The sequence below is a fragment of the Myotis yumanensis genome, unplaced genomic scaffold, assembly GCF_028538775.1.
Source record: "Myotis yumanensis isolate MYYU_CA2020_CCGP unplaced genomic scaffold, mMyoYum1.0.hap1 SCAF_11, whole genome shotgun sequence".
NCBI lineage: Eukaryota > Metazoa > Chordata > Mammalia > Chiroptera > Vespertilionidae > Myotis > Myotis yumanensis.
Window position 1 is genome coordinate 44,477,366 of NW_027223762.1, and position 12,092 is coordinate 44,489,457.

A 12,092-nucleotide genomic window follows, 5' to 3' on the forward strand; every position below is an offset into this window, starting at 1 on the left:
CCCTGCTGCACCAAGCTGGAATCCTCGCACCAAACCTGGTAGTACTTGATGGCCTTGGTGAGAGGCTCAACGTTGACAGTCTCATCCAGCTGGTCCTTGTGCAGCAGCTCAATGAGGAAGTCCAGGGAGCGCTCATGGGCACTCATCTCAGGATAGAGGCTGCCCACCTTCTTATACACATCCACGTTGCACTGAGAGAGGGCACTGGAGACCAAAGAAAGGCCCTGTGAGGCCAGGGTCTGCCAGGCAATCCCAGTTCCAGCCAATCTGGACCCTGCGGCCTTGGATGGGGGTCAAGGGTCACTCACTGCTCATAGCGGTGGAGTGTGGCCTGCAGCAGACTCAGCGAGTACACCAGCCCAGCCGCAAAGCTGAGCTGCTCCCCCACAGCTCCTCGAAGCCCGGGCCGCTCTGAACAGTTCTCACTTAGTTCAAACTTCTCCTGGGCCTGCTTCCGGATCAGCTCTGCCTGTGGGAAGAAGTGCCAGGGACCTGGGCTCAGAGCAGAGGACGGAGAACAGATTCAGGAATACAGAACACAGATGAGCAACTACGGCAGGGGTGGGAGGAGGAGATAAAACGGAAACAGCTCCTAGCTGGGCAGGAAGTCTCCCATGGGGAAAGGGCAGTGATGTGGTGATTACTGAGCTGTGAAGATTTGCGATGTGGGGATGAAAGGAGAGGGAACCAGTGGGACCAAGCCCTTTCCTGCGGGCTTCAAGCTGCTGCCCTGCTACCCTTCCACCAGCATGCTCCCTGACAGTTACCAGCCCCCCCCGCCCCTAACTCCTAGTCATCTTCTGGGTCTCAGCTCAAATGTTATTCCTCAGTGACATCCCTCCATCTATATCAGCTCCCCAACTGTGCTCTCTCAAAGAAGCTACCTCCCCTTCATAGCAGGCCCCACCTGCAACTCTGCTGACTACATCCCTCCACTACATCATACACTGTGTGAGTAGGGGTGCTGACTGCTGGCTTCACTCGGCGTCCTTACAGCAAGTTCAACAGATTCCTGCTGAACGCATGGCCGTACCTTACAAATGAGACGAGGCATGAGCAGCAGCACCAGGACACAGTCATGGTCCCCACCTGGCCGAAGGAAGCTGTCGGGCATGAAGGCTGTCAGCAGGGACGTGTGCCGGTTGGCCTGGGCCACCTCCATCTGCCTCAGTTCCATCTCAATGGCCTGTGAGGTGGACAGGAAGGCAGGTTCTCAGCCAGGCTGAGAGAGTCCCAGACCCACGCTGCCTTGTTCCACCAGGCCCCCTGCTTCCCCGCCCCCAGGAACCCCACACCAGGTCAGTCCACACCACACTCAAGCTGAGCTCCCAGCACTCTCCCCTCTCCCGCCCACTCGCTTTCCTGACCTTGGCATGGGCCTTCGTCTCAGCAAACTTGATTTTGAAGTCAAAAGTCTCTGGGGGTGGCTGCTGCTGCCGCTCCACAGATGCTTCCTGCTGGTTTGTCAGTTCCCGATTCACATCCTGGGAGCAGAGATGGACAGTGAGGCACAGCTGGGTCATGAGGGAGCCCTGGGGTGATCCTGGGTGGAGAGCAGGGGTGAACAGGCACCTGCAGGTGGGCGGTCAGCTGGCGGTATTTCTTTATCGTTTGCTGGTAGTCTGCAACTGTCTCCTGTGCCGCCTCCACACGCTTCTGGGCCTCCCGTACCCGGGCGCCCGCCATGTCCAGCTGCTCCCGCAGCTCCAGTTCTGTCTCCCGTGCATTCTCCTGCAGCTCGTCATTCATCTCATTTATTGCTTCCTGGGAGGCCACGAGGGAGTTGGGGCAAAGGAAAAGCAGGGTCAGGGTAGCAAGCCAGGGTGGGTCCACTCACCAGACACCCTGCTCAAAGGTCAGGGGTCATGTGTCAGTCCCTCTCTCAGCTAGTCCCTTCATCCAGGTCAGAAGTCGGGCTCTGCTCTCCTCTTACCAAGTCCCCCACGGTCTCTCTCAATTCCCGCACTTTCTCTTCCAGATTCAGGTTCCGGTCTGTCAGCATCTCCACCATCTCCTCAGCACCCAGAGCAGCATCCACCTGTGTTCCAGGGAAGGAATGGGGAGACAGGCTGCTAAAAGGTGCCTAGAGAGAGGAGGCACCTACAGGAGTCTGAAGGGACCTATATGGGGACTCTGGGAGAGAGGCTGGGCTCCCCAGACCTGCTCCTTGAGCTCATCGATGGTGCTCTCTGCCTGGCTCAGCTCCTCCTGCAGACGCTCCCGCTGCTGCCTCACAACTTCCAGCTCTTGGTTCTTCTTTTCCATGAGCTTCTGGAGTTTCACATGCTCCTGCTTCTCTGAGGAAGAAAGATCCCGCATCCTGTGGGAATCCGGGAGAAGAAGAGGGAGAGCATGTCAGAGTCACTGGGCAATGGGCGCTCTAACGCGTCTGCACAGGAGAGTGGGCTCCGGAGCCAAGCGGTGAGGGGACCCTACCTCACCAGGGCATCCTTCAGGCGGGCGTTCTGCTCCTCGAGCTGCTTGAGCTGATAACTGGATGCAGCCCCATCTGAGCCTGAGGAAAACCATGAACACCTTCAGACGTGATTCCAACCCCACCACCTGTGCCCCCGCAGCTCCGGGCCCCTTACCCTTCTCTTCAATCTCAGCCTTGAGAATCTCCAAGTCAGTGGTGAGCTCCTCCACACGCTCCTTCAGCGCCTCCACCTCCTGCTGCAGGGACTCAGCCCGCTCCTCAGCCATCTCCTTGTCCAGAGTGGCCATCTCGATGGCGTCGGCAGTGTCGGCCATCTCCTCCATGTAGCGTTCCTTTGCTTCCAGCGCCTCCTTGGCTTCCTGGGGGGTAGAGGTTGGTGGAGGCACAGGTACAGGAATGCCTCAGGTGCCCTCTCTCACAGAACGTTCCAGGCTCCAGCCCCCGCTGAGTTTCCAGGACACTGTTTCGGGCCCCAGGCCTCCCAGCCCCCCCTTCCTCCCGAGTCGCACCTTCCTCGCCTCTTTGAGGCGCCGCTGCAGGTCTGCCTGCTGCTCCTGCATTTTGCTCTTCCATTCCTGCACCTGCTCCAGCTGGATCTTGTGCTTCTCCAGCTCTTTCAGCTTTGCCTTGTCTTCTGCCCGTTTCAGCCGCAGGGTCTCCAGTTTCTCCTCCAGGTCCCGTACCTGGGCCTTCAGCCCCTCCTCCTCCTGCAAAGAGACCCCTTGTTCTGCGCATAGTGTCCCCCTTCTCCCCACTAGAGCTTCTTTGTCTAAGCTGGAGGAGAAAGGATAGGAATGTGTGCAAACATCATTCCAGCCCGACTCAAAAGCAAGTGGCATATAAATATCTGAGAAGAGACCGAACATATGGGGAAAGTATGAAGAAGGGCAGAGAGAAAGTGTAGCCGAGTCAATGGCAGGGAACCCAAATGCCATGTCCCAACCCTCCCAATCCGAGTTCTGGATCTCTTCCAACCCTGGGAAATGTCCAAGACCTGCCAGGATCACAGGCCTCTTTGTGTCTTGGCTCATCTTCACCCTCCCCAGTCCTTACCTTGGAGGGAGAAGGAAGTGGGGGGGCTGCTCCAGGGGAGGTGAGGGCCGGCGTGGGGATGACGGGTGCTGCCAGCGGAGTCTGAGCCGGGGTGCTGGGCTCACTGCTACTCAGCTCACCTGCTGATGCGGAGCCAGAGGGGCCCAGGGAGCTACTGGCTCCGGCCACCCCAGTACTACTGGCTGGACGGGTGGGCTATTCAGAGAGGGTAGGGGCAAACGAGAAAGAGTAGGGGGCAGAGGTTGTGAAAGAGAAAAAGACAGAATATGAGAATATGGCGAGGGAAGGAGACAGAAAAGGAAAAAGGCAGAGAATATCAAAGCACAATGAGAACAGAGAAACAGTGAAGGGAAGAAAGAAAATGACACAGTCAGAGATAGTGACAAGGGACAGGGAGGAGGGAGGGAGGTGAAGGGGAGGGGAAGAAGGGATGGAGGAAGACATAAGATTATAAGGCTCCTCCCTTGGCACTGGCCCCACATTCCTCCCAGCCCTGGCACCATCCCCTCAGAGCAGGATCCCTTACTCCCTAGGACTCCCTTCTGTGACCCACTTATGATCATTCTAGCAGTTTAGTCCTCCCAATGCTATCATGCTCTGGGCCCACGCCCTCCTCCCCCAGAGATAAAAAGGGCCTCGATGTCATTTCCAGAGAAAGAATAGACTGCAGTTTGTTCTCTTTCAAGTTCCCGGAGAAGACTGGGCTAAAGGTGGGGTACCAGGCTCTACACCCCGGCTAGGCCCTCCCTGCTCTTTGGGAGTCAAGCTGACTCTCCCTCTCCTGATCTATTTCAGGGGACCCTGCTTGTAAAAGGGCCAAGGTGAAGGTTGTATCACAGACACCGCCTTGAAGCAAGGCCACAACAGCCAAGCCTTCTGCCATCTCCCCCCTCCAAGACGAAGAGGCTCTCATCAGGCACCACTCCCCAGGCCTGTGTAGGGCTGGGCGGAGAAGCTGCCCTGAGGCCTCTGGTCTTGGAGCAGACAGGCCTGCCCAGTGCTCTCCCTGGAGTGCTGAGCTCGGAAGCTCTCCTGATGGGCCGACACTCAGAAACCACATGTACTGACAAACACGCCTACCTCCTTGTCCTCTGACATTTGTAAGGCCAGGTTCTTCTTCACCTGTCTTTCAATCCCTGCCCTCATCAAAACTAGTCAAAACACCCTTTTCAAGAAAGCCTGCCTTAACCACAACCACTCTCATTTCTCTTTTGCATTCAAACAACTGGCTCAGGCATCCTCCCAAAGCCAGAGTCTTTTTCCCAGGAGTGACCTGTCACTACCTTCAGTCCCCTCACTCCCAGGAAGAGAGAACCCAGGATGCACTGTGACAAACTTCTGTTTGGTCATACACATGCCCACATACATGCACATGCCTGGAATGTGTGTGTACACTCTGCAATGGCTTGCACAGAGGCCTGTGTTTTCTCACCTTAGGCCGCCGAGTTGTGGTCTGGACAGGCAACAGGAGCCAGAGAAGTAGTCAGGAAAAAAAGAATAGTGGCACAAAGATAGACAGGAAAAGGGACAGCAATGAGAGCAGAAGAGGTAACAGCAATGGGGCTACGATTAGCCACCCCACCCTCACCCCCAGGCCACCCCCTTCTCCCTCCAGTGAATCATCTTGTTCCTACTCCAGGAACGCAGAACTCTAACCTCCCATTGGTTCCTTCTCCCACTTATGCGCAACCCTTGCAGACCTCACCACTTCAAACACCCTGGAAATCCCAGAACCCCATTCTCCTTAACTGAGCCACAGGGGACCAAAGGCAGCAGCTGGTGGAAAAGGTCTCCAGAGACCAGGCCTTCTGAAAACAACCTCTGGCAGTCCAGCCCAGAGCCAGAGGCCCTGCCCACCCACCACTCCCAAGGACTTTCCCAGGTCAGCCCCCTTCTTTCAAGTGCTAGACTCCACAGAGGATCCCCTAAAATAACATGTGACAAGACCGATGACAGGAGGCCAGAGGTGAGTGGTACTAACCCAACAGAGGGAGATCAGGCCACAAGGCAGAACAACACTGCTGTCGTCCCTACCCCCACTCCACCCGCTGCCCAGGAACTGATCCTATAGCAGTCTCCATCCCTAGGGCAGAGGGCTCAGGTGTCAGGACCGTGAATACTGCATTAGCCAGAAGCCCAGAGCTCAGCAAAGTAACCCCACCCTGCTGCAAGGAAGGAGGTGGGGGTGGACAGCAGCATACATAAACTACTGCTGAAAACAATCTAGAATCCCTCGGGTTACTGCAAAGTGGTAAATAGATGATGAACTTCAACCCCAAACAGCATTCTTGCTACCCAGTATCTCCTGATTCCAGCAAAGACAAGATTTGGCCTGGGCCCCGTTTGTAGGAGACACTGAGCCCAAGGAAACCAACCCCCACCCCTCCTACCCCGAGCTAAGCCTCCACGGCAGGTTGTAGGTAAAAAACTATTGTAGGGTCTTCATGCCATCCTGGGAAAGCCCACTGATACAAGTCCTGGTGAGGGGAAGGGTGCTGGGAGTACAACCAAGAGTCATTCTAGCAAAGGTCAGGGGAGACAGGTCTGCTGGAGGCAAGGAGACATCTGAACCTGCTTCCCAGATTCTCACAGGAAGCTCCCAGAGCTGCTTTGCAGCAGAAACTGCCTGAACCCCAAGCCTGAAGGCCAGTGGGTACAAGGCTGAGAACACAGACCCAGAGCCCAAAGCAGGCAAGGCAGGGAGCAAAATGCTCAGGGCATGGGCCATGGGAGTGACACACACCTCTCCCTGCCCCCACCGTCATCTCTACCCTCCTCCCCAACCAGGTAGACAGATGAAGTCCCCACCCCCACCCCAGCAGCCTGCTGCCATCGCCCTGGCAACCCGGCAGCAGGACCAGAACAAGCAAGAGTACCTTTCGGGCTGTCGGTGCCTGTCTCATCATTGCAGAAAACCAAAGAAAGCCAGGACAGAAAGAGGAGGGACAGAAGAGGATGGACACACAGAGGAAGGACAGACAGAGGGAGGGAGGGAAAGAAACCAAACAGAGGGAAAGGCGGCGGAGACAGATTAGTGCATCAAATCCCAACAATGCAGCCTCAGCTTCCCGGCCAGCAGCTTCCCAGCCCGCAAATGGCTGTGACTCGGATGCAGAAGCCCCACAGATGCACAGAGGGGCAACCAGGCTCCTGCGGGCACCACAGAGGCGCCGGCCCAGTTCTCCAGCTTAGGCTTATGGCAGCCTCAGTGGCCGCAGCACCAGCTCCACCTGACGTCATGCACCCACCCTCCTTTGCTCCTTGGGGGTGGAGCCACTGCTCCTCAGTCACCTAGCAACCGCCTGACTCCGCAGGCTCCTCCTCCTCCTCATGACTGGACAAAGTCCTGCGCAGAGCCCGCCCGGCTTCTTCCTCCCTCTGAAATGTGTGTGTACATTTGTGTACATGTGTGTGGCTCCTCCCTCTCCCCTCCCCGACCATCCCCAGGTGTTTGTTCCAAGAAACTGGGCTAGGGGCCATTCCAGAAATAGTACCCTCTGGGGCCAGTGCATCACTGGGCAGGGATCACTGCTCCATCAACCTTGCTCATACTCATGCTCCCCTCAGCCTGCAACCCCATCAACTCTACTTCTGTCTCTTCTCATCAGACACAGATACACACACACACACACACACACACACACACACACACACACCCAGAGCACCCCTCTTGCAGCGGCATTAGCTCCGAGGGGCACACAGTGAGACTCGGAAACCCTGGGGACTTCAGCAGCAGCTCTAATGACCCCCCCTGGCTGTAGGCAGGTTCAAGCCTGTCTCTAAAGGGCTCCCAGAAAGGACTGGCACCTTGCAGAGACATCTGGGTTCTCTTCTGCCCTCCTTCTCAACGTATGTTCTTTTGTTCTGGAGTTAGCTCCCTGTTCCCTGGCTAGGTGAGCTGCTGTGAGAGAACACCGGAGAGGGGGTCTGAGGGGACAGGAGCAGAGAGGCACTGTATCCCAGCTCAGGCAGCCCAGGCTGGGCTTTGCCACACTTCCCCCAGGACTGGGGCATGGCTCAGGCCCCACCAATGTCAGGTCAGGCTGCGGCCAGAACTCCTCCATAGACATCAGACTACAGGTCCATGCTCTTCTCTACTCAGAGGCCTGATGTGAGAGGAGAGCCCTAACCAGGAGACAATAATTAAGGGAAGAAGCCAAGTTTCTACGACCTTGGAATAGGTCTAGCATCCTTTTCCTTCTTACCTCCCATTCCCACCGGAGCCAAGACCCAAAGCAAGTCCCAGCATGTGGTCTCTTCTATGCCAAGACTTCTAAGTGAGGACCCATCACCAACCACGAGTCGAAGGGAGATGTTTTCCTCTTCCCTCCCACGGTCCCCATCCATAGCTTTCCATGCAAGGTCAAAAGGGCCTAAGACAGGCTGGCAACACGGAAATCACAGAATCGCACATACAGCACAGTACATACAGGTCAGACAGGCACATGCAGGTCAGAGACAGCCTGGGCACGGGCCCAAGGCTCGGGCTGGTGTGAGGAAGTGGCCATGGCAGCAACGGAAGAATTGAGCCCCACTCCAATGTTGATGGAAGGCTGCAAGGGGTAGGAGGTGGGCCTCGGGCACAACACCAGAGGGAAGAAGAGGCAGGGAAAGACTGGAGGAACAGAATGAAGGTGGGCATTCATGGCAGTGCCCACCCAGAGGTAGGCACACAGACTCTCAGGCTTTCCAACCTGGGATCTTCTTACTGTGATCTGACTTCCCTCCTCCTTGCCCAACCACCTCACTTAGTACTTTCTGCATCGCCAGCCCTCCAGTTACTCCTCCCACTGCCCCACGCTCGGGCTAAGAAAGAACCCACTGTAACCCAGTGAAGGCTCCAGTCCATGCTGCTGCTATTTACAGTCAAGTGATCTCAGTCTCTGACTAGAAGTCCTGAGGCAAGGAAGTGCAGGAATTGTCCTAATGAGTGCTACCTGGGCCTCGACACCGAGCCTGATATCCTTGCAGCCCTCAAAAGCACTCTGAAAGACAAGGCCGCCATGTCCTCTGGCCAGCCCAGCCCAAGGTCACACACACATGCATGCAGCAGCCTGAGACATGCAGGACAGCTGGGGAGGGGGCTCATGGCCCCCACCCACCCAGGCACAAATAGTAAACACACCACCTTCTTAGGCTTCAGTCCCCGCTGCGTGAGGAGCAGGAAAGGGAAGAGTTAGAGAACAGACGTCACACTGGCTAACTGGCCAGACATCCGGAGTATAGGTATTAATATCAATGCAGGCATGCACAGGGACAGAGGGAGTTAGGTCACTGCCAAGCTCTGGGTAAGTGAGATGAGGGGTCCCTCAACGACCAGCTTCTTGGGTGTCCACACCTTTGCTAGAGGGCTGAAGAGTCTGAGCCCCCCTCACACACCCTGTGTGGAGCAGCGAAAAGGAGCTGGGATGGGCCCTCTGCATACCGCCTAAAACAGGTGGCAGAGGCCCAGCTCCTCACCATTCATTTGTGAACAGGAGAGCCCCTTCTTCCTCTAGCTCCTCCCTTACCCTTTCCCTCAGACCTTTTAGATCTTGGCAGCCTTGGGTACCAAAAGGTAGGAAGTTGACAAGAGCATACTAGGGTCAGACCTGTCCTTCCTCTCACCCCTAGCCCAGGTCCCATTTGAGCCTGAACTTCTGGGCCCTAATAGTTGTTCCTTGCTGCCACCTTTACTCACCCCTAAAACAGCAACTCAAACCCAGAAAGCTTCTTTTCCAGGGAGGATGGAGACTGGAAAGCTAACTCAGTTTACTCATCTATGGCTTCTACCTGCCTGGCACTGGGTCTCCCTCCTCTCTCTTTTTCCTTCCCCTCCTCTCTATTACTTGTCACTCCCACCCCAACCACTCACCAGTTTGCTGGTCTTTGCAGCTGAGTCAGTTCCCTCTGTAGAAAGCAAGAGAACATTATGGCAGATAGGAAAGTTATAACAAGAAAAGATGGTGATGATGGGAAAATCTTAGGATCCACTGGCCACTTAGGACTCTGGGATGTGGAGTGGCAACTTAAGTGGGTGGTTGTTACCTCTTTTGAGGGCCTTTGAGGCAGAAGAATCAGGTGTCTCTGGGGAAGTAGTATCTGCTCCATCTTCAAATACCTGGATCTGAGGCCACAGAATAGATTCAATAAAACCATATTAATAATGTTATGCTGTAATATGGGGCCTTCTCCAGTCCCCAAGCAAGCCTAGGGTATAGAGCAGAAGATAAGGGTATATCTTCAATCTTCCCTCCCCCACTACCTCCCACTCTCTTAACCAGAGACTTATGTTCATGCCCAGAAAAAGGGAGCATCAACACATTAGCTGCACATGCAACAGAGCATGTGAACATGTGTGTTCACACACAGAAGAAGGGTGTGAGTACCTGGGATTGGCGCACAAAGATGCCATGCCCTTCATCACAAGTGAAGTACTTCCTGCCTTGGACAGTTCCATCATTCTTGCCCTTTGCTTCATCCAGGATCACGCCTACCCATTTGCCAGTGGCAAAGAGCGTGGCTCCAACATAGGCCACAGTGCCTCGGTGCCCTTTTCCAATCACCTCCACACGGGAGCCCACTCGCAGAGGCCGGCCACTGGCCTCTGCACTCATTCTGTTGCCGCTGGGTGTCTGAAAGGCACATGCAAACACACAGTTAAAGCCCTCAAAGGTGTCTTCCTAATGCGTAAGAAGGGCCCAGTCAGGACCCTGAACTGAAAAAGGACCAGGAGTCACTTCCCTGGACCCCACTTATAGGGTGAAGTGGACCCCCAAATTCCCTTCTGAAAAAAGTCTTCTTCTAAGACTTCTCTAAACTCTTCTGAAATCTGACAGAATTTTTAAGAGTTTATATTTAAATTTTATAACAAATCAGAATTTATTGACAGATCTGTGAATGTCACCACATGGCTGCTTTCTCAGGAGCACTGCCCCCCACACTTAAGAAGGGAATGAAGCTCAAGCAAATAACTCCATTTAGAACAGGCTCCCCACAACCCAAAGCTCTGACTCGGGAGCCTGAGCTGGAAAGATGGGTGATTCAGTAGGCAACCCCATTGACACCAATCCCCACCCCCACTGTTGCCTGTCTTCCCTCTGTTTAAACAGCTCTCCTAGGCCTCTCTCTTCCAGAAGCACACAGCTATGTCTCCTTCCAGCCCTCAAGTCATCTCCATCCTTCCTGACCTGACTCCCCTGACCCCCATCCACACACCTACCATGACACTCCTGGCTGCCTCACTGCAGCCCACTGGACCATTTAACTTAACTCCCTTCTTCCTGACCTGAGCACTGTTCCGCCAACTCTCCCCCTCCCCCCCCATGTTATATTGCTACAAAAAGTAAAACAAAGGCCAGGGAAATCAGGTTCCTCAGATCTGTCCTGCAAGCTGCCCCTGAGACTGGCCAGCAGTCCAAATGGATGGTTAGCACCCCGAGGATGGACAAGGCAAAGGAATAGAGCAAACACTGTCCTTGGGAAGCTCCCGTCTCTGACACACCAGTGATGACAGGACACAACCGAAAGTAGGTTCCAAATAGGCCCATGGTTGAGAAGAAAATCACACCTGAGCCGTTTTCAGCAACAGCAGCTCCATGAACCAGGGCCTTGCAGCACACAGATGAGTGAGGTGTGAAGAAGGGACACCATGGTCCTAAAGACTCCACAGGGCTCCCTCCCGAGGCCTTAACTTGGCTTCAGAAGGGAGCTGTGCAAGAGCATGTCACTCTCTAACTCCCTTTCCCAAAGAGCATATCCAGGAAGGTGAGGAAGGTTAGCAGCTCCCAGGGGCCCCAAGACCCCAAATCATACCTGGGATGTGTAGGGTGCCTCTCGCGGACCCATCAATAAAAGGCACTGACACTGACACCAAGGCTGGCCCCAAACCTAGAGACGCTCCCCAACCTCCCAACCCTAATACGCCTCTCAGATCCAGGTGGACACAACAGTGGGGACTGATTCAATCACAGCCAGAAGAGAGAGAAAGCAAGTGACAAACAACAAAGCGGCTCTGAAGAAAGGCTTTAGTATAAAGCCATTCCAGTCCACCGACCCCATTCAGACTCCCAAAGACTGTCTGTCCCCCATCACCAACCTCTGCCCTGAGGTCCAAATAAAGTCAAAGGCTGGGCCTCGCCAGTCCCCAACTCCGGGAGGGGAAGCCGGTCCAGCCTCACCATCAGGGCTGCGAGTGGCCCCGTCCCAGCCCCAGCCTGTCTCCCCAGCCCCCACAGCCATGTCCACAGGCACCAGGCCTTTCCCAGCAGCCTCCCCAGGGCCATCGCAGACCAGGGCCACTTACCCGGCTGTACACGTGCCTCCTGCTCTGGGCCATGTTGCTCCCCTGGCCTGGCCTCTACCCCCTCCCCGGCTGACCAAAGACAGAGAGAAAAGGCAGAAACCCAGGCGGAGGGTCAGGGCCCCAGGCCCTCCTGGACAGACACAGAAGCCATCAGACGCGGCCCACCCCAGTCCATGGACCTGCTGGGATGCGGGTGGGGACGGAGGTGGGGACTGAGGAGCAAGTCCCCTCTGCTGCCCGAAGATTCCTGAGCCCAGAGACAGGAATCCTGCTTGCCAGCTGATGAGTCTCACTCTGCGCTAGTGCTGCTCTAGACTT

The 12,092-nt window shown here is 55.4% G+C and overlaps 1 protein-coding gene across 9 annotated transcripts in view; it reads right to left on the reverse strand.

Annotated features, from left to right (window-relative positions):
• Positions 1 to 12,092, reverse strand: part of DCTN1 (dynactin subunit 1) — a 30,663-nt gene that overhangs the window by 6,318 nt on the left and 12,253 nt on the right. For 2 of the 9 annotated variants that reach the window (XM_070429510.1, XM_070429509.1), the window contains exons 1-18: positions 11,775 to 12,044; positions 9,859 to 10,104; positions 9,518 to 9,596; positions 9,345 to 9,379; positions 8,619 to 8,639; positions 6,367 to 6,384; positions 4,923 to 4,943; positions 3,491 to 3,685; positions 2,947 to 3,144; positions 2,592 to 2,796; positions 2,437 to 2,515; positions 2,161 to 2,320; positions 1,934 to 2,038; positions 1,573 to 1,764; positions 1,368 to 1,484; positions 1,034 to 1,186; positions 309 to 469; positions 36 to 204 (exon numbers count right to left, since the gene is read on the reverse strand). In XM_070429510.1, the coding sequence (XP_070285611.1) occupies positions 36 to 204; positions 309 to 469; positions 1,034 to 1,186; positions 1,368 to 1,484; positions 1,573 to 1,764; positions 1,934 to 2,038; positions 2,161 to 2,320; positions 2,437 to 2,515; positions 2,592 to 2,796; positions 2,947 to 3,144; positions 3,491 to 3,685; positions 4,923 to 4,943; positions 6,367 to 6,384; positions 8,619 to 8,639; positions 9,345 to 9,379; positions 9,518 to 9,596; positions 9,859 to 10,104; positions 11,775 to 11,807 (2,187 nt within the window). In that variant the 5' untranslated portion in view covers positions 11,808 to 12,044. Of the gene's footprint in view, positions 1 to 35; positions 205 to 308; positions 470 to 1,033; positions 1,187 to 1,367; positions 1,485 to 1,572; positions 1,765 to 1,933; positions 2,039 to 2,160; positions 2,321 to 2,436; positions 2,516 to 2,591; positions 2,797 to 2,946; positions 3,145 to 3,490; positions 3,686 to 4,922; positions 4,944 to 6,366; positions 6,700 to 8,618; positions 8,640 to 9,344; positions 9,380 to 9,517; positions 9,597 to 9,858; positions 10,105 to 11,774; positions 12,045 to 12,092 lie in introns of those variants that run through there. The other 7 variants (XM_070429513.1, XM_070429514.1, XM_070429517.1 and 4 more) reach the window with 5 other exon arrangements.